The following is a 26,064-nucleotide window of genomic DNA, read 5'->3' on the forward strand; positions in this document are numbered from 1 at the left end:
ACATAGAAACTCTGCAATGTGTTCCTCCTGCCTGGAGGACTGGAGAGTACAAATACTTTCTTTCCAAAGTTTAGGACCATTATTTATTCTTCATAACTTCTTTACTATACGGGTGACTATGCAATGGAACAGATTGCCCAGAGAGGTTGTGGAGTCTCCCTCACTGGAAATATTCATGAACCATCATGATGCAATCCTATGCAATGTGCCTTAGGAAGACCCTGCTTGAGCAGGGAGGTTGGACCAAAGGTCACTTCTAACCTTACCCATTCTGTGAATCATATTTGCCATGCCAGATTCCTGTTTCTTTCCTAACAACCATTGTCCTATCAGAAAGGAGAGAGGAACAGAGTTCTTTCAGACTCTCCAACTCAGCACAACTTGCTGTATACTCTTATCACAGTTCACAGATGGTGGGATTTGGAATGAGTTGGGATATTTTGGTTGGTTTGATTTTTTTGAAGGGGGTATGTGTGTATGTGTGTTTTGTCTTTACACAGAACAGTTTTAGCTGGCTTTTCCCTAGGAGTAAGAGACCCAACTATAGTGCTGAATGCTCTTAGGAGGGTGATTATGAGAGGTGGTTGATTATAGGAAGGGTTTGATGGAAGAGCAGGTTGCAGAAATGTTTTCTGTGTTTGTTTTTCCTTTTTTAAGACCATAATTTAAAGTCAAAAGCCAAGCGTAGTTTTAACTAATGCATTGTTTTACTTTGTTTTGTGTTTTAGAAATGTGGCAAATTAACATCTTGTACTGGCTGCAGAGCTCAGTGCAGGTTTTTTGACATGACTCAGTGCATAGGACCTAATGGATATATGGAGCCATACTGCTCAACTGTATGCATGAACACACACAAATCAAAATATGCAAAATCACAAAGTAAGTGAAAAGGATGGTGGATTTTCATCACTGCTAAGAGTAGACTTTTTTTTGAAGTTTGAAGACTGGGGGTGGGTGGTTTTATTTTACGCTTAGTCTATGCAGATGTGACTTCATAGGGTTTTTTAACTTCTTTAAAAACAAAAGAGAAAAAGACCATCTTATGTTGAACACTAGCAAATGGACCCATGAGGGGTCATTTTCCCAAACAACCTTTTTTCTTGGTGTTGAAAACGATTTTCAACTGTCTTAAGGCCTCCTGTGAAAAAATGCTAGTACATAATGTGCTCTGATGTGTCACAGAATAATAGTGTAGTTTTTATGCTCATGAATTCATATTCTCTTTTATGTGATCTAACCCCACCCCATTTTTTTTTTCCTCAACCAAGAGATGGAGAAGGAAGGAAGTAGTTATCATGCATATTGATATTGTCTAGGTAAAGTTTTTAATCCAGATGAAAGGAACTGGTAGATAACTCAAAACACATATTCTTCAATATGCAAAGCAGTCATAGACCTCAACCTGAAGTTGAAAATGCTCTAGTGAATTTTATGGAAGGAGGTGCAGTTTCATATTTAATGCTGATCTTTAGTTTTGTGTGACTTCTAGAAGCTGACTGGAAAACAGACAAGTCGTAGTTTTTTACATTGAAATAGTGGAAAGGGTAATACTTTTTTTTTTTCCACGACTATTTTGTGTTTATTTTGTTTGTAAACTACGTTTTTCTTTTAGGTATGGAAATTATTTGCCACTTTTGTAAACGAAACTCTTTACCTCAGTATCAAGCCACAATGCCTGATGGAAAACTGTACAACTTTTGCAGTTCCAGTTGTGTAGCTAAATTTCAGGTTAGCTGTTGTGTTAAACCTTTTCCTCCCTAAATATTTGTGTGCCTATGTCTGTGTTAAGTAGTTACATATTAAACTAACTTGCTTGTATATACGTGCTTATGAGTTATAATTAACATAGCAGATAATTCTGGCTCCTAACAATTTCTTTGATTAAAATACTGTTTCATAATGGTAACACTGGCTTCTGTCTTAAATGTATAAAATCAGATAATGACAACCAATTTCTCCTTGATATCATAAGAAAACACAAAGCAATGTCAGTACTTATTTTTATCACCTCAGCCTCTTCACAGAGGTGAGCCTTGCTAGTTTACATTGAAGATCAACAAATTTAGTCTCTTTTATACTAAATGTGGTAACAGAATTCTCATATTGAATATAGTACTAGTAAAGGTCTGTCATTGGGTAGAGTGACTGTCTCTGAAATGAAAGGTTAGAGCCTAAGCCATTTTGTTGATGGATGAAACTAGCTGTTCAAGTTATGTCCAAAAACTGCAAGGCCAGTGATAGGCACATTGGAAGATGCTGCAATACTTATTGAAAATGTCATATTTTTAATATGACTTAAGGTTAAAGCATATGGGAAGTGTGTTGTACTGATTCATCTCTAGGTGATCAAAGAATATTTGCAAAGAAAATGTTTCAATTTTTGTCTGTGAAAACAGTTTTCCCAAATGTGCTCTGTATGATTGATAATTGCCTCCTCATATGTTGAATAGTTACACCCACACACGATTTTCCCATTTGCCATTGAACTTTTCTGTTTTCTGTCAACTGGACAGCAGATCAATCTTTTAGTTGCTTCTTTAATATATCCTATCCAGGATATCCATCATGTAGCCATGTTCTGTGTTTCCATCCTAACCAATTTGGTAGATGTCTGTCAGTGGAACTGATCAACAGAATAGCTGCAGATTGTTAGTATGTCACGACAGATCTGTAATACTTCTTGCAAACTCATTTAGCATCTGTTTTATTGTACATGATCTTACAATTAATTGTGGCCTCAAAAGCTCTTGGAACAAATAAAATGAGTGAATGCCAAATACAGCCTAAACTTTTTTGAATTTGCATATAAGTCAGCATTAAATGACATTATTGAATATAACTGCCAGATCAGTTAATGCTGGTTGTGGGTTTCTGGTCTTACTGAGACCTTGCTGACACTTCTGTTGCAGTTTCAGTGCTGCATATAGATCTCTCCCTTCAATATTGTATTAATTTGAGCAGGCATACAGTCTGTGACTTCTCAGTAAAGACCAAGAACAGGTAGGTGGTCACTTGCTTACAGTTGGTTTGCTCAGACAGCGCTGTCGGGTTTTAGCTTTTGATAGTTTTTGTATATTCATGTAGAAGAATAAAATGTATTCACCATTAGGTAAGAGTTTAATGTATGAGAACAGCTTCTCTGTTCTGTTCACGTAGTGTTTAGGTGGAAAGGATGGTATACCACAATGTGAGCATTGGACTGAAGGTGTTCCCTTGAGGCTTCTTTTATACCTAAGAGACATGCAAGGCATTAAACCTAAGTTGAAAAAATGTCCAATTTGCTATACAGTTCCATATTTGTCACTGTTTACTAATGGAGATAACTCTTGTTTTAATTTGCTGTGATCGTATTCATTCCTTTTTCTTATTGTGCCTGTTTTTCCTAGATATTTTTTCTTCAAGGGTTATCCTTCTCAGAATAGAGTAGTTGCTATTGCAGGGCTGTGTCTCTTCCCTTATGCAAAAATTTTAGTCCTTTTAATTTACAAATGGGTTGGAATACTTAAATTCATAATTTGTTCACAGTACTTTAGGGTTGATTACAATTTTATCTTACAAATAACCTTTTGTTTCTAGCTAATTGTTCTCTTTCAGCATTGTGATGGTTGTCTGGAAGTGTTCTTCATTATATACTTTACATCTCTCTTTCTTGGACTCGCATGTGCATGTGCACACACACAAAAATACTTTTCTGAGTTTGATCATAATAACAATAATTGAGGCTTCCATACTCATGCTGTGTGTGCATGAGCATGAGGAGAGTGTTTAGTTCCTTCCGTGTTTCATTTCATGCCCTTGAATTTGCATGTGGAACAGTCCTGGTGGATAGCAGTATGTCAAATATTCCTCATACTTGTTTGCTTCTCTCATTCACGTTAAGAACAACTTGATTTTTTCAAAGACTTCTTTTTTTTTCTCAACTAGAAAAAAACCTAACCAGAGTCTGGCAACCTACTAGCTCTTCCACATGTACACTTAGGTATAGAAAAGTTTCCACAATTTGATTTTGTGTTGCTGTGAGCGAGGATAACCCTTCTGCCATGTATGCTGTGGTGGCAGGGGCAGGCCAGAAGCTGTACTGCTATGGTGGTCTTCTCAGAAGAGTCCTGGGCTGTGCCTGCCTACTATTCATTAGTAATTTGGCAACTTAAAGCAGTTTGAGTTGGTTGCGTTGAAGGCTGAAAAGGGCTTTACAATGATTTTTTGCTTTGCTTGGCACTTCCCATGCTCTTGTTGTTCAGGACGGGCTCTCAAAAGAGTGAATGTATCTACATGACTTCAAAGATATCTTTGTTCAAGCACAACATAGGTAAAACCTTGCTTTTCAGGGTGACCTGGGAAAGCTTTTAATGAATTTATGATCTTTTTTCTGTGTTATTCTCTGTGTGTAATAATACTCCCAAATAATTTCTAAAGATACTGTAAATATCTTGTAAGTTAAAGGAAAGGCAAGATGATGAAAATACTGTATGCCATGTCATCTTGACTCATTAAAATATTATATAGAAGCAGTCCTTAATTATAAGCAGGATTTCATCTTCATTCCTCCCTCTATCTTCAGTGTTTCTGTACAAGTTGCCACATCTGCTAGTTATTTACATTTTCTTCATTCCTGAACTGGAGGTGGTGGGTATACGTGCTTTTAGTTTTCAACTAGAGCTCCTAGGATTTCTGTGGTGCTTACATGACCCATATGGCAGCCTGTGTTGAGCATGGTGTTTGCTCTGTGAAGAAACCTGCAAATGCAGAAGGGCACAGGTTGGACCTTTGTGGCTCCCATGCTAGTGCAAGTCTTCAGCACCTTATTTAGAGCAACCAAAGTGTAGCAAACCTCACTCAACCACAGGGTCATTTGCTGGATATAATGGGAAAAGTATGGCAATACCGTGTGTGCATCTCTGTTAAAGCTGTTAAGGGCCAGTGGGCCAGTGGGATAAAGGTGTCATCTTTTCTTCTGTATGGCATTTGGTTCTCAGGTCCTGCCTGTGATTAGGAAATGTGCATGACTACTTCATGTCTGCAAACTCCTAACACAGAATTAATGCATCTGCATAAAATGATATTGCTGGTACTGCTAGCTAGCACATAGCAGTGCCACCTATGTCAGGGTTTATATCAGTAATAAGTCTCATGGCAATTTTTTCTTTATTTTTTAGTGTAGGTAAACCCTTACTAACATGAGAGTCTGAAGAAAAGTATCCTGTAGCAGAAATGTTTTGAATTTTCACTGTTACAGGGTGGAGAGGTAGTAAGAAGTCTGTCTGAAGAGAACTGCCTTTAAATATATTTGTCTTGTAGCAAACAGTGTGGGAAAGTTTCTTGAGAAGACAGATGTAAGAAATGTTTCCTCTGGATTCTTCAACTGTCTGTGATTGCTACTGATTCAGATTTTTTCTCTTGAACACGGCATGTGTAATACACCAGTAGTTCTTGCTTGATCAGGGAATGTGCAAAAAGACTGTTCTGTATGCCCATAAGACCTACTTGGAAGATACTGGTACTGTATAATTGAGTTCTCTTATCTACCGATTGCTTCAGAAATGCATTAAAGAAATTGCTCAGTTATAGAATTAAATTCTCATACCTGTACATGCAATCTGTAGTATTTTTCTCAATCTTAAAAGCCTGGATTGTTTGAATAACTGTATAAAAATTTAATAATTACATCTTCCTACCATGGTGATTGAGGCTAGCTAGGACTGTTAAGTGGTTTTCTCTTAATCTAAGTAGATGTGTGGTTTCTCACTGAAAACCTTTTACTTTAATATTTGTGTTTTCAAGTGGTATGCTTAAGTAAGATATTGATAATCTGCCTTGGTGACGTTTGGATTTGAAAATATTTTGGTTTGGATCTTTATCTGAGCTTCTGTGACCAAAATGATGCAAGCTGTGAAGTGTATTTATCTGAAAAGATGTGTTTTGTGATTAACGAGTGTTCAGTTTGTGGAGACTTTTTTTCATTTTTATAAAAATTTATTTACCCTCAAATAATAGATATTAGAAAGGTAAGGTAAAAGAAACATGAGTTAAAGTAATTATGGTGGAAGCAAGGGTAGAGATTCAAAATTGGAAAACCTAAGATAATAACAGAAAAGAAATTAAGGTAAAAGACTAACCTGCTATGCTTTTGCCGTAATGGTCCTGAGTTTATTTATAAACTCCCCAATTCTTGAACACTATAAGCTTAATTGAGAAAACCCACCATTTTAGAAGTAACTTTCTTTTTTAGTGATGTGTGTATATATATTTATGTTTTTCAGACTCTCAGTGTGCAGTCTTCAACAAATGGTCAGTTTGTCTCTCCCAGTGATATTCAGTTGAAATGTAATTATTGCAAAAGTTCTTTTTGTTCAAAGCCAGAAGTACTGGAATGGGAGGTAAGGGGTTTTTTGGTATTATTATGACAATGATGAAGTGTTAAAAAGTTTAGCCTTTGAGCTCCAGTACAATTTTTCTAGATAGATATTTTATAAGGTATTGAAGCTTAATAAGTTCAGTTAAAATCTACCTAGTTCTGTAGAATATCATTTAACTTCAGTATGGATAAAAGCAGAAGTCTTTGTTCATATGAACATAGTATCTGTGGGATTTAAAGAAAAATGTAATTTCTCAGGTCAGCTGTAAGTCTGAAATCTGCTTTCATCTTCAGTTTTTGCACTTCTCTATGAACTGAGAGAAGTATCTGAAGAGGGTATGCTAAGATTGACTGGCATACTTTCCGTTCAGTATTTTCATGTGAAATAAAGAGTATTTGTAGCACTCACTATTAGCTTAATTGGAATTTGTTAATTCTTAGCATTAGAAGTCATTGTGTGTTCGCACTGCTGTTTACTTTGCAAGTTGTGTCTTAATGGCAACTATTATTTAAAGTTACACTATCCAGACCTTAAGATTTTATCCCTTAACCCTATTCATGATGCTTTGCAACTTTGCATTTAGAACAAAGTGTATCAGTTCTGCAGCAGAGCATGTTCTGATGATTATAAGAAACTGCACTGCATAGTTACATACTGTGAATACTGTCAAGAAGAGAAAACGCTGCACGAGACGGTGAATTTCTCTGGTATCAAAAGACCCTTTTGTAGTGAAGGTATGTATGTATTTGGGTTTTTTTAAGGTATTGGTCATTGTAGTTCTACTGTGGTTGACTTACTTTGATAATACTTAATGTTAAAATTTAAGGTACCAACTTATTCTAGTGTATTTGAGGCTAAACCAGAAGTTTCGTCATCATTATTATTAATGAAGTGCACGTACTTGTTAATTTATCTGAGCTGCCTTTAGAGCTTTCACCACTTGCTCCAGGTTAAGGAAGAGCGAGTAACGCTCTTGAGTGTGTGTGTGTGTATAAATACATACACATATGTAGGCACATGCATATCTACATGTGCACAAAAAAATCAATTTTTAAAATTTGTTTAGCAGAGTATATACCAACAGTAACTGCACTGATGAATACCAAACTTTCTCTTTGATTAGTATTTTCAAAATTTAATACAACTGTGGAAGTTCTGTGTTGGCTTAGAATGGTTATTTAAGCAATAACTTGAATGATGCCTGTTGATGTGTATTGATTACTGTCACTATAATTTTTTTGACTAATTACTCAAATTTTCAAAAAGAATACAAACTAAAAGGGAACTATATGGGCATAGGATTCTTTAAAGTTGCATTAAAGCATGGTTTTAATAGAAACAGCAAAATAGAGTCTTAATGAGGACCAATCCTTTCCACTTCTGGTGAGCTCTCCTTTGATACTGGTATTTAATCATGATCGTAGAAGTCCTTAGAAATTAAACTGTGGGTTTGGATGACCTATCTCTCAAGAATATGGTGAATATTGTTTTTCTTTAGTTATAATAAAACTGCTTTCACTGTCAATTGATAAACCCTGAACTCTGCTTTCAAGCAGATTAAACAGTAGATGTGCCCATTTACTTGTAGGAGGATCCTGTTAAACTGGAGAAGGGTGGAGTGCAGGATTGGAGGCAGCCTTCCTTCCATGCCATTCCCTTATAACTCTGGACTCTGCAATCTTTTGTTTCTAAACAATGGAGTATGGTGACTTAGGTTTTTTTGCTGTGTTCTGGACTGCAAAGTGATAGCTGGAGAGTTAAAAAAGAACGAAGCAAGGCCCAGCTTCACAGTGTATCATTGCAGTGCTCAGCAACATCTAGCTAGAAATTGATTCTATGAATTAAACAATTCCACAGAATATATTTGAACAAGAGCAAACTACTTTTCTGGAGATTACAGTATATGCTTGTATTACTGTGAATATTAATAACTCCCTCATTTTAAAGCCTGGTGACTGTCACAACAAACTTAGTAAGATTCATAATGCCAGCTATACCATATTACTACTTCTGTATGAGGAGGCTTGAAATAAGTGAGGACTTGTGTTTCCTATTGGAAGATTTGAGAAAGGAAAGAAATAAAAACAGTCTCTGCTGTGTGAATATAGTTACTAAGTGGGGGAAATCTATTGCCAGATGTCTTAGTGCTAGTCTTGAATTTTGCAAGTGTTGGACTGCCAGCTTAGGAGGAAATACTGGTTTTTTGAGGGTGAATATGTGAAATGTTATCATAAAACCAAATTTTATCAGCTTATTGTGATGGTCTGAACCACTGAGTAATAGAGAGAGTAGTCAAAAGCACCATTAAGTAGATTATAACTTGAATAAATATAGCACATATCTGCAAGCTGTAGCTGAGATGATGCATATGACAAAGAGCTGATGTGTTCCTGATGCCAATAATCTGCTGACCTGGACAGAAATTCCATAGGAACAACCTAGACCATGTATTTTAAAGGAAAACCAATGATTGTCATCAATGGCTACAGAAATAGTGCAATCTAAGAGTTAACAGTGTTTAGATCTGACATGGGAAGAAGAGCACCAGGACTTCTGGTGGACAGAGTGGAGGTCAACAAATAGAAGTTCCATCATCAGAGTTGATAGATGCTGCTTCCCCCTTTTCCAGGCACCTACACACCACCAATTTGTCTTTGGTATCATGGCCTTTTCCCAGACACACGTCCAACTGTTTGTCAAGTAGAAAAACTAGTAGAAGTACCAAATCCTTGTTGGATATGGAGGCCATCCTGGTTTTGATATTGCAAAGTGTTCAAGAAACCTCACCAATATAGATTATTTTTTTGAGCATGCAATTATTCTTCACCAGAAGACAATGTATCACTATTTGAGAAGGAATAGCTGAAAGTACTCAGTCACAGAAGTTACTGGCGTTTGTGGAAGAAATTGAACTCTCAAGGGAAAATACTGGGAAATTTCAGGGATGTGTTTATAAAGGGTCCTAGATAAAATCAGCAGAAGTAAAGAGGTGTTGAAATTTCTGCTAGTGTACTTATTTGTTCATCTTCAAGCAAAGTGATGGGAAAGCATACATAATGGCATACATCAATGACAAATATCTCTTGACTGCTTAGAACTGCCTAGCTGGAGCACTAAAGGTGTCATCGTTGTTCTGCTCATATTCTTCATACCTGAGGGTTTTTTTACACCTACATATACATACGTATTTACACACAAAGCCCGGCAACCACATTAAAGTATTTCTGTGCACTTTCATTCCAACTCTGTTTCTTTATATATTTCTTTTGAGATATTTAAAAATATGTGCAGGGAGTAGCTGAAACTTCCATTACAGTAAGGTATAATTAGAAGTGACCTAGATTTTGTGCTAAAGATGGTTATTAATTCTTTCATGGAGTATAGTATGTTTTTTCTGTTTTTGTTCAAAAGTTGGATGCTTTGTGGAGAATGAACAACCTGAATGGACTAGTGGAAAGAGTTTAATCTGTTCCCCTGGTGCTGAGGCTTTGGAAATTAAACTGTCCTGATGTTTTACCACTAGAATGATGCATTCCAAACTACCAGTATCTAAATTAAATAAGATGCATATTACGTACACTAAAGAAAATCAAAGTTGCTTGTGGATTTTTATGTATGTATAGTTGCGTGAGTGACAATTGAGGATAGGCTGTGAAAGTTTAGAGTCCTGAGGAAATCTTCAAGTTATTGGGGCTTGGGGTTTTTGGGGGTGGGTTTTCTTGTTTGTTTGTTTGTTTTTGTTAATATATATCCCTTCTGAGAGTCTAGGCCAAAAAATCCTTTGCAATCCTGCAATAAAACTATTTTATGATGAGTATCACCATAATTTTTATTTTACTTGTAGACTTATTTTGCATTCAATTCATCTTTTAGTAGAACTAAGTGTTATGATTTAAATAACACAGGCTTAATAATTTTATAATGCAAATTTTAATAACACTGATTCATATCCAGTAGTCTGTTTCTTGGAAGGAGAAGGTCAATAAGCTATGGAGTAACTCAGTTATCTGATGCTTGGGAATTCCTTTCAAACGAATAATACAGATAAAAGACAGCTATGAAACCAGCAACTGTACTGTCATCTTGACAGCATGCTAATAACTTTCTGGGAATTATGGATTCTGCAAATTAAACCCAGTGTAGACAATTCTGATGTTTCATCTGAGTAGAGATAACATCTTTTGAAATACTGTCAAGCTGGCAAGTAGAAAAAGAAATTTAGAAAATTAAGTGATTGTAGAACTGAGAATGTCTAGAATGTCTTTAACCTTCATTTAAAGCATTGTAGATTTTAGAGTGGGATTTTACTGACCACTGCTGCACAGTGAATTGTTCAGTAAAGTATACTATTAAATGATTAGTTGATTAATTTTTAGATTTACATGAAAACATTACAGATAATTGAGATTAGCCTAAACGTGTGTTAAATCTTATACAGATGCTTACAGAATAGTGTTTCACAACCAATTAAGATACTACCTGAAATTTATAGCAATTCTTGTTGTTATTAGAAACTGAAAAAACTGATTTAAAAACTGACATGTGATATGAAGTGTGCTAAGACTTAGTTTCTGCGTTTCTCTGGTCAGTGGACCAAGGAAGCTGTGCTAAGCTGCTGTGTTCCCCTAGATGAAGGGAGTTGCCATCAAGCCTGCTTGAATCACTTTGTTCCTGATGTTTGGTCTCATTATTTTTAAAGTGAGGGCTACATAAACTGTTTAAACACATCTTTGTAATAGTTTACATTATCAACTATCTATTTTAGAGGCACTGATACAGCTTTTAAAAATAAAATGGACAGTATTTGGGCTAGCATACAGAAATTTTTGAAGACTGTAGAAAAGCATCCTTTTTTCTGCAAAATTTTATGGTATAATTGAAACTTGCTAACTGCATACTTTTTTGCAATAGCTGTCAAGCATTGGTAAGTAGTATAGAATGTGGTTATAGGGGGGGAAAGATATTTAGTATATGTAAATCATATGTGATTTGTAAATATCTCAGTTAAGTGTTTTGCATAATGAAATCCTCTTTTGCTAGCTCTTGGGTTTGTACTTCACAGAGCCATTGCCTCACCTTTCTGCAGCTTTTGACAGAGGCCTACCATGTTAAAATAACTTGTTCTTGCTGTGGTGCTTTTTCAGTTGTAGCCTACCATGTTAGAGAGTTTGGCTTTGCTCATGACCACTTTTGGGGATGTCTCTCTTGAGACAAATTCTAACCTAAAATATCAGCTTCCTGGTGGCTCTCTTTGAAGGTTATTTGGTGCTGAGTTGGAATATCCTGGCAAAAGGGTACAAATGAAAAGCAAAACATATCTTAAATGCTATAAAATGTATGATCCATAAAAATGCCCTTTGACAATTGCAAGAGTCATGTTGTTACTAAGGGAATATATTCCTTTCCCACAAGTCAGGTTAGTAGAGAAGGGGAAGTCAAACGTGGAGGGATTTTGAGGTGCGTGAGCTATTCTGAGAGAATATGACCTCCTTTGACTGCTGTGGACAGAAGGTACAATGGGACATCCCTGACATCCCCTGGAGCCATGACAGTTTTCGTTAGGGAACTCTGATGGCACAGTGCAGTTGTTCAGACCACATCATCTGATTTAGTAGTCTGGTATTAAATCTTTGAGCTGCAAATGGCTATTTCAAACAAATTTTGTCACTGTAAAAGCTCAAATATTCTTTTCTGCTGATAAAAATGAGTAAGGGAAAAGGGACAGGATATTCAAACCGGACAAGTCCCTTACAAAATATTTAACAGGTTCCCTTGCAACAGAAGCACCAAGTGAAGGCTTTTGGCATGCCAAAGGAAAACGTAGTTCCATGCCTTCTAGGCAAACACACATGGAAGAGCTGGACAGTTTGTTCTTGTGGTATTCTACTTGTGGAAGAGTCTTGTTGTGTAGATGTAGTTTCCAGTTAGTGCTTGTTGGATGCATATGTTCTGAAATTACTTGAAATTTTTAACTTGTTAACCTGGATTTTGGTATTTCTGGTAGTGTTCTTGTAGTTGAAAAATATGCTGTGGAAGAGATTATGTTTATCTTCCTTCTGTCTGTAGAGGGAGAACACTGATACTGTTCAAGTAACGTCATTTAAATTTTGAGTACATGTTGTGCTGAATTTTGAGATTTTTTTTATTCATGTAGAGCTAATTTCTAACAAGGTAAAGAGTATCAAGTGAAATCCTGTGCATTGTTCGACACCAGTAGTCCTTGTTAAATTATCATCCTTTGGTGTTAATTCCACTGTTGTGTCTTTTAAAGAGGTTTGAGGTAGTTCTTTAAGTGAAGAATTGGCTGTTGCAGGTAAGGGGTGATGCAGTTTAAGGTGCTGAGATTATGAGCACAAGAAGAAAGCTGATAAAGATGCTTCTTATTAACGTGAAAGAATAATCAACCTGGAAAGATTTAAGAACAAGCAAAACATGAGTAACTATGTGGGAGTAGGAGAGAGGAGAACAGAAGGAGATAGTATCTAATTATCAGAAAATATTAGGATAAACTGAGAGTGTATAAAAGTTGAATTGAATAATGATAAAAGATTCTTAAGCTACAGGCAAGGAAGGAAGTGGTACACAGCTTCTCTGTTACATAAAGAGGATGGGGTCTACTTTAATAGTAATCCAAGCAGGACCCAAAATTTGGATGCATTGCATTGTTTTCCTAAGGATAATGATGTTTCTTATGAATCCAGAGACAGCAGATGATGGGAATGTGGGTATGGAAGAGGTTGCTATTGCATGCAAATCAATACAGAGGGAGATACAGCAGAAAAACATGGGTGGAACGTAACTCCAGAAATCTTTAAGGCCTAACTTGTGATGCTACAGGCCTGTTGTTATTCTTCTCTAGATGAAGTTGTTAATGGATAACAGTGGAAGTTATTACAAGATGAGAGAACAGCAGGTATTGTATGTTACTTGAAGGACAAAGACAGTCTAGTAAGTACAGCCTTTCAGAGGTAAAAAAACCAATTGCTTTTAGGATGGAACAGTTACTCTCTATAAAAGATATTATTCTCTGTGGTAAAAAGAGACTGGTGTTGAGGACTCAGGAATATTTCTAGTTCAGCATTCCTTTTTCACAGCTGCTTGATGTGGAAATGTACTGAACTTCCTCTAATTCAGGTAGGTGCTGCTAGGTGGAATAGAATCAGGTGCTTAGTAGCTTGTTTGCACTGAGTCTGCAGTCAGTCAAGTGAAGCAGGTTTCCTACAATGGGCAACTCTGCAGTGCTGGCAACTCTGCACAGCTGGGCCTGGCAGCTCTTGGATCTGCCAAGAGAAAGGAAGCCCTCTTAACATAGAACCTGAGGTAAAGGTTTGGATGAACTGGTTGGGTGTTGTCTTTTTAGTAATCTTCTGTTGCATGTGTTCAGATCCCTATCTTCTCTCCACCATTTATGTGGGGAACCAAAATTCTGGACTGTTGGAAGAGATGGATTTTGTATTGGGCTTTGCTTGGAAGCCAGAATTCTAATTAAGGGGATGTTATGTTAATTTAGGAGATAAACAGCTACTTCGTTTTTGCTGCTTCAGATTTTGAGTTGGAGATACTTTGTCTGAAAATGCTCCTTAGTGGTCTTTCTAAGACAGCTGACTTACAGAGTGGTCTGTTAGAACTTTGATAAAGACCATAAGTGATGTAGCTTGAGGCAGATAACCTGTGCTTACACTTTTCTTTGAAAATAAGAGCTGTTTTCTCTCAGTCACTTAAAAGCACTTAGAGGTTTCCATCTGGTCACACTGTAACTTGTGTGTTTGTGTTGTAGCTGAAATCCTGGGGAACTTGGGATTTTACTCATAACTTTTTGTACAAAATGTTGGGGTTGTGTTAACACCCACCCCAGAAGGGAAGGGTAACTCAGCTTCTTGTTAAAAAATCCTTTGGGGTGGATTAGAGTGAAACAACACTGAATGATCGGTGTTTGTAAATATATATATGTAGGGTTTATTTTAGAACAATTTTGTTTCAAAGGAAAACAGGTATGTAGCCATTTTGGTTGTTCCCATCTGTAATAATACAGCAATGTTCAAGCATACAAATAAAACTTAAGGAAATGTATAAGGAAAGGAAGAGAAAGAAAGGATAAAAGTGGTAGAAGGAGTCACCACCTGCTGAATCCAGTGATGAAACTCGGTATTGCAGCTTCAATGTCTATTGGTTGAAGTGATGGTCTTGATCCATTGGGGATGGGGGAAGGCCCCCTAAACTCAAAGATTTCATGAGTCATTATACTCTGCAAGCTCAGGTGGGAACATCTAGTACCTCTCCTGAGGCGGAGAGTTTTACAGTGGTTAGTGTCAGGGGACATGTCATGAGTCTCTGACACCTTCTAAGAAGTTACAGCTGCCTATTATGTCAGCATCAGTCATGGTCCATTATGGTCTATCAACTGAGATGAATAGCCCAGGCTAGGTGTGAAATGTCTTTCGATGCTCCCTGGAGGGATTTTCACAGCAGAGTCATCATGTAAGGGAGGACATTGGCATGATAAGAAAGATTGTTCCACCTTGCAGGATTTGCCTCTTATCAACCTCTTCCCTTATCTGGAAATCCATTTTGTTGCTTCAGGTATGCAGGCCCTTCTGCACCTGGGATAGTTGGACAATAATATCCCCTTATCTTATCTCAGGGTCCTTTCACAGTCCAAATTAGGGGGCATATTGAAGGAGGGGTGGGCTTTGCTGGATGAGCAGCTCTTTTTTTTTAGTTTGCTACAGTGGACAGAAGTCTTTTGGTGATCTTACAATGTTTAAGCCATTAACCATTTCAGTCTCTTGCAGGTTGTCAGCTGTTTGTTTTAGGCAGTGCTTATACTCATGAACCCCAAGTCCCCAGGGGAGTTAGGCTGTCCAAATCCTCAGGATTTTAGTATTATTGTTGGAAAGATCAGACAACCAGTGCTTTTTGTATTACTCATCAGAAACGTACTGTAATTTAAAGCCCACTTCATAGTCATATCCGCAAAGCCATCATGGATGCTACTGCTGTGTTGATTCAAGATTTCCATTGTGCACCATGGAGACCAAGTTGTTGGAGCTCAGAACCTGTTTTGTCAAAGGCAAATACCTTTTTCTATACAAAGAAAGTCTTACTATTCCTGTCAAAACCATAGCATTATCATAAAAATGTGTATCCTAGGTTGCACAGAGCACCAAGGACCTAGGGAGAGGCGTTTTGTTTTCTCTTTGTCTGAAATGACATGATCTTGAAGCTAAACCAAATATTCCCTGGCCAGGTAGATTAAGTTACCTATTACAAAGATGTGGAAAAGTTTCAGACAAATCTGAAGAAATTTTGCTTATGATGTTGCAAAAGAAAACCTTTGTACTTCCATTTTAACAGTCTTCACGGTTGTAACAATCTACTGTCAAGTTTTATAAAGATGGATTTTCTATCATCTGTAGAGGCCTCCTTCAAGAACCCCTACAATCAGTGATCTATTGAAAAAAAAATGTTTTTCAGGCATTTACTCTTAATGGCTGGAATGTTAGACTTTTTGTTTCCCCTTACTTAATGTTCACTGCTCATTTTTTTCCATGAGTCACAGAAATGTGGGAGATGTTTGACTGTAGAATGGAAAATTTCTTACCTGATAACTTTTTTTAATATAACAGCAGCAGCATCTTCAATTTTACTTCCCTTAGTTTAGCAGCCAAGAAAAATGTCAACTTTGTCAATCCTTTTTGTAAACTATTTAGCCAGGTGGACACAGGTTGCCTGATTGGTAGTAGAGGAGTAGTACTAATTTATAGCCTTGAAATGTTTATGCAGCATTGAATGGCTTTTCTAAGACATAGCTGAAGAGGAGGATACATTGTGGTGCTAAACTATCTCTGGAATTGTAAAGAAGTGGAAAAAGTCTGATGTACCATGCAGTAATAAAGAGATACAGCAGCAGGAAAAAATACTGGCAAGAAATTTTGCATGCTTTTAATGGGTACTTTTAACTAATAGCTTGCACACACTGTTATCTTTAGGATTGTTATTTCCTTCAAAGCAGTATATTTAAAATCCAAATTAGTTTAAAACTATTATTACCTACCATGTCTTATTTGTGTAATATTCTATAATTGTCTTGTTTTTAAATTACTAGCAAATTTAATTTGTTAGCAAAGCTTGTTGCATTGCAAGTTAACGTTCCTCAATTACCTTTTGGAAGATGCTGTCTGTTGCAGTTTCCATTTACATTCTTGTGCTTTTAGTGATTTAAAAATAGTATCTCAGTTTCACACATATGAATTCAACCCTAATAGACAACAGCACAAGTCACTGAATTGAAATTACTGAATTTTGTATTCTGTATGGCAGAGGAAGTGAGGTATGTGTGTTGCATATTGAGTTTTGTAATGTACTTGGGAGTACAGAAGTCTGCATCTGTTAGACTATACATATGCCCTTGCAGAGTGGACACTTGGAAGACTTGAGTTCTGGTCTTTGGTGGTCCTGTGATATTTGTGAGATCATAAAACCAGGTGCAGTACATTAGGTCTGTGTAAATGTTATCTCGTCCCTCCAGTGTTTAATATAGAGAGTTACTTTGTCTTCTCATTCTGTTCCCTTCTATAAAATTAGGACAATTACAGGGGTATATGGTATATGATTTAGGCATCAGCTGAATAGACACTAGATTTGAGGTAGTTTAAATACATTATATTCTCAAAATAGCCTAAGTAATAGCTACAGTATTCATCTTTTAACACATTTAATATGTTAGAACGTCTTTTCAAATTTGCTTGAGGGAGGATCAGATTATGGAAGAATATAGCTGTCATTATGGCAACCTTGAAATTATGACTGCATAACAAATGAAAAAAAACCCAAACACAAAACAACAACCAACCAACACAACCAGCACCTCCACCCCACCCCAATATGAAAAGAAAAATTAAAACATTAATTGCATACAAATTCTTCACTAATTTCATGTGTAATCTCCTATTATTGCATAATTTTTCTCAGTACTGGTCATTACTTACTTTTTAGTCATATTTTTAAAGAAACTCCTCAGTTCTTAGGTCATCTTGTACATATTAGTGTTCTTAAAAATTAAGTGATTTGTGGTATTAATATAAATAAAAGTAGTAATAAAATTAAGTTGATCTATGATGATAGGTATTTCTTTGGTAGATAGTGTAATCTGGATATCTAGTATTCTGAGGATGTGCAACTGAGCAATTTAATTCCAAGTCAACGCTTCTGTATGGGTCTTTATTAAAAGAAAATTATGTATTTTTTTCCTGACTGTTTATTCAGGGATTTGATAAGCAAAGATTCAGCATAGGGTTTTGTTCAAAAAGATGCAGGCATCATAGGAAACCATAGAGTTATGCAGGAAAGATATTCAGGTAAAAATGTCTTGAAATATAGTTTTATTATGCAACCTGAATTTGTCTGAAGCCCCAATTGTTAGCTGTTGTTGTATTCATTTAATTTTCGATATTTAACTCTTAACTGTGATATCTCTCTGTAAAAATTACTTTGTTCCTAATGTTTAAAATCTGTTTCCAGGCTGCAAGCTGCTATATAAACAAGACTTTGCAAGACGGTTAGGACTGAGATGTGTTTCTTGTAATTACTGCTCACAGCTGTGCAAAAAGGGAGCAACTAAGGAACTTGATGGTGTAGTGAGAGATTTCTGCAGTGAAGAGTGCTGTAAAAAATTTCAGGACTGGTACTACAAGGCAAGTAACTCAGAATTTTTGACGAGAGCTCCACAGTTAAAAAAACCAAAAATGCACATGTGAGGATATCTCAAGGACTGTGCAGCAAATATGGATTACTTCAACAAACCATTTGCTATACAATAAGCAAATGTATTAATTTGAGTTTTTTGTAGATATAGGAGCAGCATTTCTGTCATCAGATTTTATTAATTCATTTGGCAAGGAAGTCTTGAGTTACAGAAAACCAAGAAATTACTATGTTTGTATTTGTTACTTTACAACTCCAATTTTTTCTCAATTGATACCACATTTTTCTTGTCAAAACTTCTTAAATGTGTATTCAGAATGTTGAAAACACTGTTAGTAGGAGGTGGATACGTTGAGTTGACTGACAAAAAACTAGGTTAGCGGAGTTTTTCTTGTTCCTGTTTTTGCCTCCTTTTTTGCCTTTTCCCTCTTCCACAGTTTGAACTACAGAGGCTTATTCAAAGGGAAAAGCAAGACCAAATGGATTTCTAATAAAAGTTTAAATCAAACAGATGGCATCTATTTCTAAATCTCTGGAAGTTTAACTACCTTGTGAAGCACAACCAGCAAAGAGTTCACATTAAGAGGTTTTATTTACATTTTTTGAAAGAAAAAAGATGAAAACCTGCAATTAGTACCGTGGATAAAATATTTGATCTCTGTTGTGAACATCCTGGAAAGCTACATTGATAATATCAAAACAAGAACTTCGGTTGTGGATGCAATTGCAAAAAGACAGTACAAAATTCATCACTGTACCAAAACTCTGCACACAGCCTGGAAGGCAATAAAAGCTTGAAATGTTAGAGGGCTAGATACAAGTCCTGTAATTCAAGATGATCTACCTACCATAAAAGAACTGAATATGAAGACGTAGCTGGTATTTTGGAATGGCTGGTTCCAGAAATGTTACAGCCAAATGTTGTAAATTCTTTATTTTGAAAAATGTATGTAGGGTACTGTTAGACATTCCTAAAAAAAAACTACTGAAGACCATGTGTTTCTTTTGTCTCCTGTGAAAATAGGGGAAGAAAACTTGGCTGCAAAGTTCTTAACTAAAATGTTAACTTCATACAATAAGATTAAATCTATATGCCTTAAAACTTGGGATATGGGGTGAAATTTATCCCTGCATAAAAAGTGCCTTCTGATGGAGAACTTAATAAATCTTTGGTGTGCTTTAGAATCTTTTGGTGATTCAGCAAACAATATAGTCTGGGAGTGTGCATACCAAACTAGTTTTATGTACATAAGCTTCTATGGAAGCTTGTACTGTGATTCAGCTTTGAGAACCACTTGAAAACTTGGGCTTCGGATAACCCTGATTCATGGGATAAGGCTAATTGGCCCATGAAGTCTGCTTAAGAAATGCTTGATGGTACAGTGTTATGGGAAGGTTAGATATGCTGTTGTGAAAAGGCAATTTAAACAGATTTTCTGATAACTAGTGACTTTTGATATTTTTGATAATTTTGAGGTGTTAAATATTTGTACTTTTTGAATCTTACACTTGCTAGTGGAACTAGTGTTTCATTATGAAGAATTGTTGATGGTCATTTTTTTCAAGTGCTTCTTAAAGCCTTTACGTAGTTGGGTTTTGGTTATAAAAGGTTGGGATTTATTATATGGGGAAGACATATAATACTTTTGGGAAATTGTGTCTTTTGCTAAAATTGTCTTTTTTTTTTCTACCTCCTTGCTCGTAACTTCCATCACTTTTATAAAAGTCACTCCAGATATCGTAGATTTGGTAGTGTTTCAATAGCTCATATTCTTACCTAGCCATAAATAGATGATGATCAAAATGTAGGAGGACTGAATAGATAAGGACCACTCCCCGAATTTGTACTTCATTAGCTGTTCTGTCTGTTAGCTTCTTAAAAGAATAGTTACATATGTATGAGCTTTGTCTCATTTATGCAATGTTCAGTGTTATTTTGGAGTTTCAATGACTGTATACACAAAGAGAAATAAGTAGTAATAACCTAGTAATGTTTTAACACCATCATTGTGTTCATTAAACAAGTGTTTGTCTCCATCTTCTTTGTCTACTTTTTTTTATGAACACATCTTTCTCATGTAATAATATCTGGAAAATATTGTAATGTTTAGAAATAATCAAGTATTATGGGAGAACTTCCCTGAATGCCAAAATTCTCTTCTAAAAAAGCCAAAAGAAGTTAGCAATGGTAGAAGCACAACAACTGTTATCTAGAAGTGTTAGGAGTTAATCAGATTTATCTAGAATTGTCCTTTCAAACTAATATGAAGCATTGAAATATAAAAGAATAATTCAGCCCTAATCATCTGTTGGGCAGCAGCTACAGTTACCAGTTGGTGCCAATTTCTGAGGAAGTTTCTGCTCTATGGTGTCCATGCAGCTCCAAGACAAGAGGTAAAATTGTTGGTATCTTGAGGTTAGCTCCCCAAGTTATTAGACATTCTCCTGTAAACTTGCATGCAATGGTTTAGATATTAATCTGAAAAATGCCAGGGGAATTTCAGTATAAATGACTTTAGTAGCCTGATGTTTGATGACCATTTCAATCATTTGATGTTATCCTAGAGCATTGAAAGTACCTTGAAAAAGAATATACAGTTCTGAGAACAGCCCAGAAACCTGTTTCTTTAAACATACATTGAGAAACATTGCTGAAAGTACTACAGCTGAAGTGCACACAGGTCATTCGAGGCTACAGTGGAGAATTGATTAGACTCAGCATGTACAGTGGTGACTGTGTATTCAGTGGAGGTCAGATGTCTGCAGCAAAGAGGTAGGGGTGGGGAGCTACAGTCCGAGGCATAGCAAAATTATTGTGGCTGGTGAGCTCAGATAGCAGTGATTGTCAGCAGTGGTAAAATTTGAAACTGGAGCCAGCGTTAATCAAAACGGTAAAGGCAGCGAGGCAGCCTTGTGGAATTTCTCTTATCTGAATTCAGCCGTTCTGTAGATGGCATCTCGATTTCCAGTAAGTACTCTTTCAGAACAGTTGATCTCCTTTCTGATAATCATTCACTCTCTGGAAACATCTTTTGCTTCTTATTTATTGCAGTTGAAGTTGTAATAGACAGCTAAGATTAGGCCAAGTTGATACCATTTGAGAACATTTAGGAACAGGTGATGGAAGGATTAAAAATGTAAATAAAAGCCCCACATATGAAAAGTTTGTTCTTTAAGCCAAATTTGGGGCAGACATTAGTGCTTTATACTAATCACCATGCCCATTTGAACATGCTAAAGAAACAGGAAAAGAAATATACCAAAAAGTAGTTATGAGTTGCAAAGGACTTAATATGCAGCTGAAGCATAGGAAGTAGAGATGGGCTTTTTGGAAACAGAGATAGAGCAGACTTGAAGGCAGGTATTTTGGAGAGTCAGTTATAGTGACAGTATTCCAAATGAAAACAAACGGAAAGGGGAAGGAAGGAAAAAGCAGAAAGTCATCAAATCATAGAATGTCATGATAACCATTAATTTACTTTCATTAAATGTCATGGTCAGGGCAGTGGGTGAGCAAGAAGGTAGCAGGAAACTTCGGTGTGTGGAAGGGTGTATGATACTGACTGTAAGCATGATTATGGAAATGGTAGAATTATGGTGGAGCAAATGTAGGGATGAGAAGTGAGGCATTGCTATAAAGGAATCTCAAACTTGCTAAGGAGTAGTAATTTCCATGGGGAAGCAAACCAAAATTTTTTTTTACCAAATTAACTTGGTAACAGCTCAGGAGAGACAAAGGCCTAAAGCAAACAAGGAAAGGGAGAAAACAGTTACAGGAATCATAGAATCATGGAAGAGTTTGAGGTTAGGGGACTTTTAAAGGCCTTCTAGTCCAACACCCCTGCAATGAGCAGAGGCATCTTCAATAAGATTAAGTTGCCCAGAGTCCCATCCAACCTGACCTTGAAAGTTTCCAGGGATGTGCTATCTACAGTCTCTCTGGGCAACCTGTTCCAGTGTTTCACCTCCCTCATTCTAAAAAACTTCTTTCTGATATCTAATCTAAATTGACCCTCCTTCAATTTAAAACCATTACTCCTTGTCCTATCACAATAGACCCTGCTGTAGGAAGGCTGTAGTTGCTGGATTTGACAAGATTTGGCCCATTTTTCTTTCTTTGAAGGAGAGAAAAAATTGAGCAAAAAGTGGTGCTTTGATAGTCAAGCAGCTTGCAACAGGTCAGAATAGATCAGCTTTTCTGTACGTGGGTCAGCTGTCAATCAGTGTTAGGTGGGGTGGAGATTTAAAATTACAGTGAATTATACGTATTTTTTTTTCTACTGGTATTTTAGTCTTTTGGTGGCTTTGGAAGATGCATTTACATTAAAGGTGTGAATTCACAGCTTCCCTGAACTGATAAGTCTAGACTATTTTGGCAACACTCTACACTTCATCTTCTTCCCCACTCCCTTCCAAGAATACAATTTACTTGCTCTTTTGTCCCACTGAGAAGATATCTGCTGCAAAAAGAACTGTGGATCAGCATCAGTGGAAAGTCCAAGTGATAAATGTAACAAATTTGAGGGAGGATGGGGATAATGCAGTGCTGTAAGGTCTCTGACTTTGTGTGCCCTGCAGGTACCGAGCACTACTGCTGACACCTGCATAGAGGAGGGGGAGGAGAAATACCTGCCCTTCCAGGGGCACCTCGTGCTAAGCGTGAGGTGATCCTGAAGCTGCAGCTTTAATTGCTCCCAATTTAAAGCTGGTTATACTGTTAGAACAGAGTCTCTACATATCATCTTTAAATACTTGAAAATTACAACTGAGAGCTTAGTTTCTTACATTGCCAGAGAATGGTGCCAGACTGTTCAAGTACAGAGAAGGAACGAAACATTTAATTATTTTTTAAATTTGAACTAATTGGCCTGTTCATACGTTTTTGGAGTCACTAAAACTGCAATTGGACTTCTTTTTGGTTTGTTTTGTTTTTTAGCCATCAGAGCCTTGTGGTAACTGCAATGTTGTGTATGGTTTTATGTATTAATGTTTTATGTTGCATATTATAACTTCCCTCTTCCTCTTCTGGCTATGTTATTAGGTTGACTTACTTTGGATTCCTGAGCATCTATAAAGCTTTTATTTTTTTAAGGTCTGCTTTAGGGTGGAGGTTGCAAACAATATTGAGGCAAGCTGTAGTGCAAACAGTTCTTTGCTTAGTTGAAGATGTGAAACTGGGGTCACCACTGTTCAAATAATAATTTATAGCATGGCAGATTAAATGCAGTGGAATCTATTTTGGAGAAAACCCGTATCTGTCTTGTGATGCCTCGTGAAATACCATGTAGACTGGTGAAAGATAATGTTCAAGTTTCAAGTTAACGTGCCAACTAGATTTTGGGGAGCCCTCTTTAGTTTGAGAGCAATTGTGGTTTATAAATCAGAGAGAAATTTGGACAAACTAAAGAACCGGAATCTAAAATTGTTGCCAGACTACTAAAATAATGGAAATATAAAACCTATTTACACTAAAGGGCTGATTTGATACCTAGAGAAGTGATTCTGTTGGTGACTTAAACCCATCAAACTTTGGAGGGGAAGATAAAACAACTATTTGTCCTCAGTTCAATAGGATCATTAAGGAGTCCATCACTTTCTGCTCTTGTTTTGCAGAATGCTTCAATGGAATTAATTAAAATTGATGCATAAAATTAATTTTTTTTGCTGACTGTTTAGAAGTGACCAATTTTTAAAGACTTAGTGAAGAATTAGTAAAACAAAGTAGATTTATTCAGGGTGTTAACCCCCAGCAAACAATGAAGAATGAGTTAGAAGTTAGAAGGTAGCATAACTATTGTAGATGAGCGAGACTTGACTGTGTAGTGGTAATGAGTCCTCAGTACTCTTAAAAATGTGAAGTTTTAAAATGTAGAAATAATTTTTTTCCAAGCCTTGTTTAAAAATGTCAAAATCTTCCTTTGCCTTAAGGCTGTACGGTGTGACTGTTGTAAGTCTCAAGGAACTCTCAAAGAGAAGGTGCAGTGGCGCGGCGAAATGAAGCACTTCTGCGATCAGCACTGTTTGCTCCGATTCTACTGCCAACAAAATGAACCAAATCTGGCAACCCAAAAAGGACCTGAGAACTTACACTATGGTATGTGCTGCTTTTATGGCTGATAAATGTCGAACAAGATGCTTCCTTTAAATGAAAAATTGAAAGCTGCATGAATTATTTATTTATTGTGATAAACTGCATTAGGGATTATCGTATTTATGTTATCATGAGAGGCATCATTGAGCTGTTTTGGGTTAAGTGTAACTTTAGTATTGTATCACTGTGGGAACAGAAAATGTTTTCCTCTTTTCGTTGTGCTCCAGTTTGTCATTATTTGCTCTGTGGAAACGCTTCTCAAAATCCCTTTTGGTCACAGAGAGCAGATAAATGCACTAGGAATGAAAAAAAATAAATTAAAAGGAAGTAAGTGAAATGGAAATGAAAAGAGAATGGAATAAAAGTATCTAGATAAGAGGAACACACTGCTTTTTTTCCTTTCTGTTGGTAATAGGTACTATGTAAATTTGCTGATGGACACTCAGTGCAGATTTATATGATATTAGGGCAAGTCAGGCAAAGGTCATGTAAATCAGCTTTTAAATTAATGCAATTATGGCAACACAGCTTCTTTGTATAACTGTTTTCATATTTGTATTCAGACCTGGCTAGAACACTGATTTAGTGTTTGCCTTTGTGTAAGACTCAGTACCGAAGTAGAGAGGTGCCTGTGAAGGAAAAGTCTTGGGTGCAGTTCTCACCTGCAATAAATATAGTGCTCATCAGTGCTGTTAATTTAATGTTATATTGATCAGAGATGTTGTCTTGAGTTGCTTACTGAAATTTGCTTTGATTTTGGAGAAGGGGAAAAACAATTCTAAAAATGTTTCCTTATACTTTTAGATCAGGGCTGTCAAACCCCCCGGACAAAAATAACGGTAAGTACATATATTTAACACACACACACGCTCATAAATATATATCTATATATAAAAAACATAACTAGATATATTTTAAACTTGAGATCCTGGTGACTTAAGGGGATGCTATTAAAAAACAAAAATTGGTCTCTTTGAATGATAATTTACAGAGTTTTTTAGTCTTCTTCACATCAGTAGTTAAAATATTCATACTTTGTCTTTTTAATGTCTTCTGGGAAACTAAATCATCGACCATTTGTTTTACATCTATAATGCATTCAAGAGTTGCTTAAAAGTTAGTCAACAAACTGTGTATCTTATTCACATGTTTAGACCAACTGGGTGTATTTATTGAGTATGGAAAGGGAAGAGAATTTCACTGGCCAATTAAAATATGAAGATTGTAGCTCAGCTTTGAAAGGCTGAAAATAAGGCTTCAGATCTTAAATTTTATAATTCCCAAGAGTAGAATGCTCTAGGTGGTCAAGGTCTGATTGGCTTTGCTGCAGGTGGCAGAGTAGGGAAGCATAACTAACCTTTTGTGGGATTGCTGTCTGGGAGAGTGGGGATCATAAGTGAAGCAGCAGCCTTCATTTTCAGTTTTGGTTTTTGTCAGCTTGTCAAAAGTATTAATATTGTTTTCAGTTAGCCTAGGGTATTTTGTTTGAAACTTAGTTTTGTTTTGATTTATTTGTCACATGGAAGGTCTCAGAACTGCCTATTTTTACCAAGTAAAAAATTGACTCACCTTTTAAATGCAAATAGGCATTAAAGATAAATCTTAGACTTAAGTGAAAGTTTTTTGATGGCATTATAAATATATTTATGAAAAACACAGAAAATAAAATTGCTTAGGTAATTAGAGACATCAGACAAGCTAAACTGTCATGTTTAAAATTTCTAGTATTTTATGTTTAATGATATTAATTCAGTCCATAAATTTTTAAAGACCATGTCAAAGCTATATGTGATACAGTATTTTTAAATATATTTTAGAAAGTGTACAACTGTTAGAGTGTACTGCTGCCCTTGGAACTTCACTTTCTTTCCATATTTAAAAGGACATGTGGGGATAGTCTTCCTACATATATAT

The 26,064-nt window shown here is 36.2% G+C and overlaps 1 protein-coding gene across 6 annotated transcripts in view; it reads left to right on the forward strand.

Annotated features, from left to right (window-relative positions):
- Positions 1–26,064, forward strand: part of ZMYM2 (zinc finger MYM-type containing 2) — an 87,528-nt gene that overhangs the window by 44,167 nt on the left and 17,297 nt on the right. For 5 of the 6 annotated variants that reach the window (XM_029960840.1, XM_029960841.1, XM_029960842.1 and 2 more), the window contains 7 exons: positions 729–879; positions 1,613–1,728; positions 6,261–6,377; positions 6,940–7,090; positions 17,877–18,049; positions 23,988–24,153; positions 24,955–24,989. In XM_029960840.1, coding sequence (XP_029816700.1) covers positions 729–879; positions 1,613–1,728; positions 6,261–6,377; positions 6,940–7,090; positions 17,877–18,049; positions 23,988–24,153; positions 24,955–24,989 — 909 coding nt within the window. The remainder of the gene's footprint in view (positions 1–728; positions 880–1,612; positions 1,729–6,260; positions 6,378–6,939; positions 7,091–17,876; positions 18,050–23,987; positions 24,154–24,954; positions 24,990–26,064) is intronic. The other variant, XM_029960844.1, reaches the window with a different exon arrangement.

Source organism: Manacus vitellinus, unplaced genomic scaffold, assembly GCF_001715985.3.
Source record: "Manacus vitellinus isolate BGI_N305 unplaced genomic scaffold, ASM171598v3 scaffold_2_pilon, whole genome shotgun sequence".
Taxonomy (NCBI): Eukaryota; Metazoa; Chordata; class Aves; order Passeriformes; family Pipridae; genus Manacus; species Manacus vitellinus.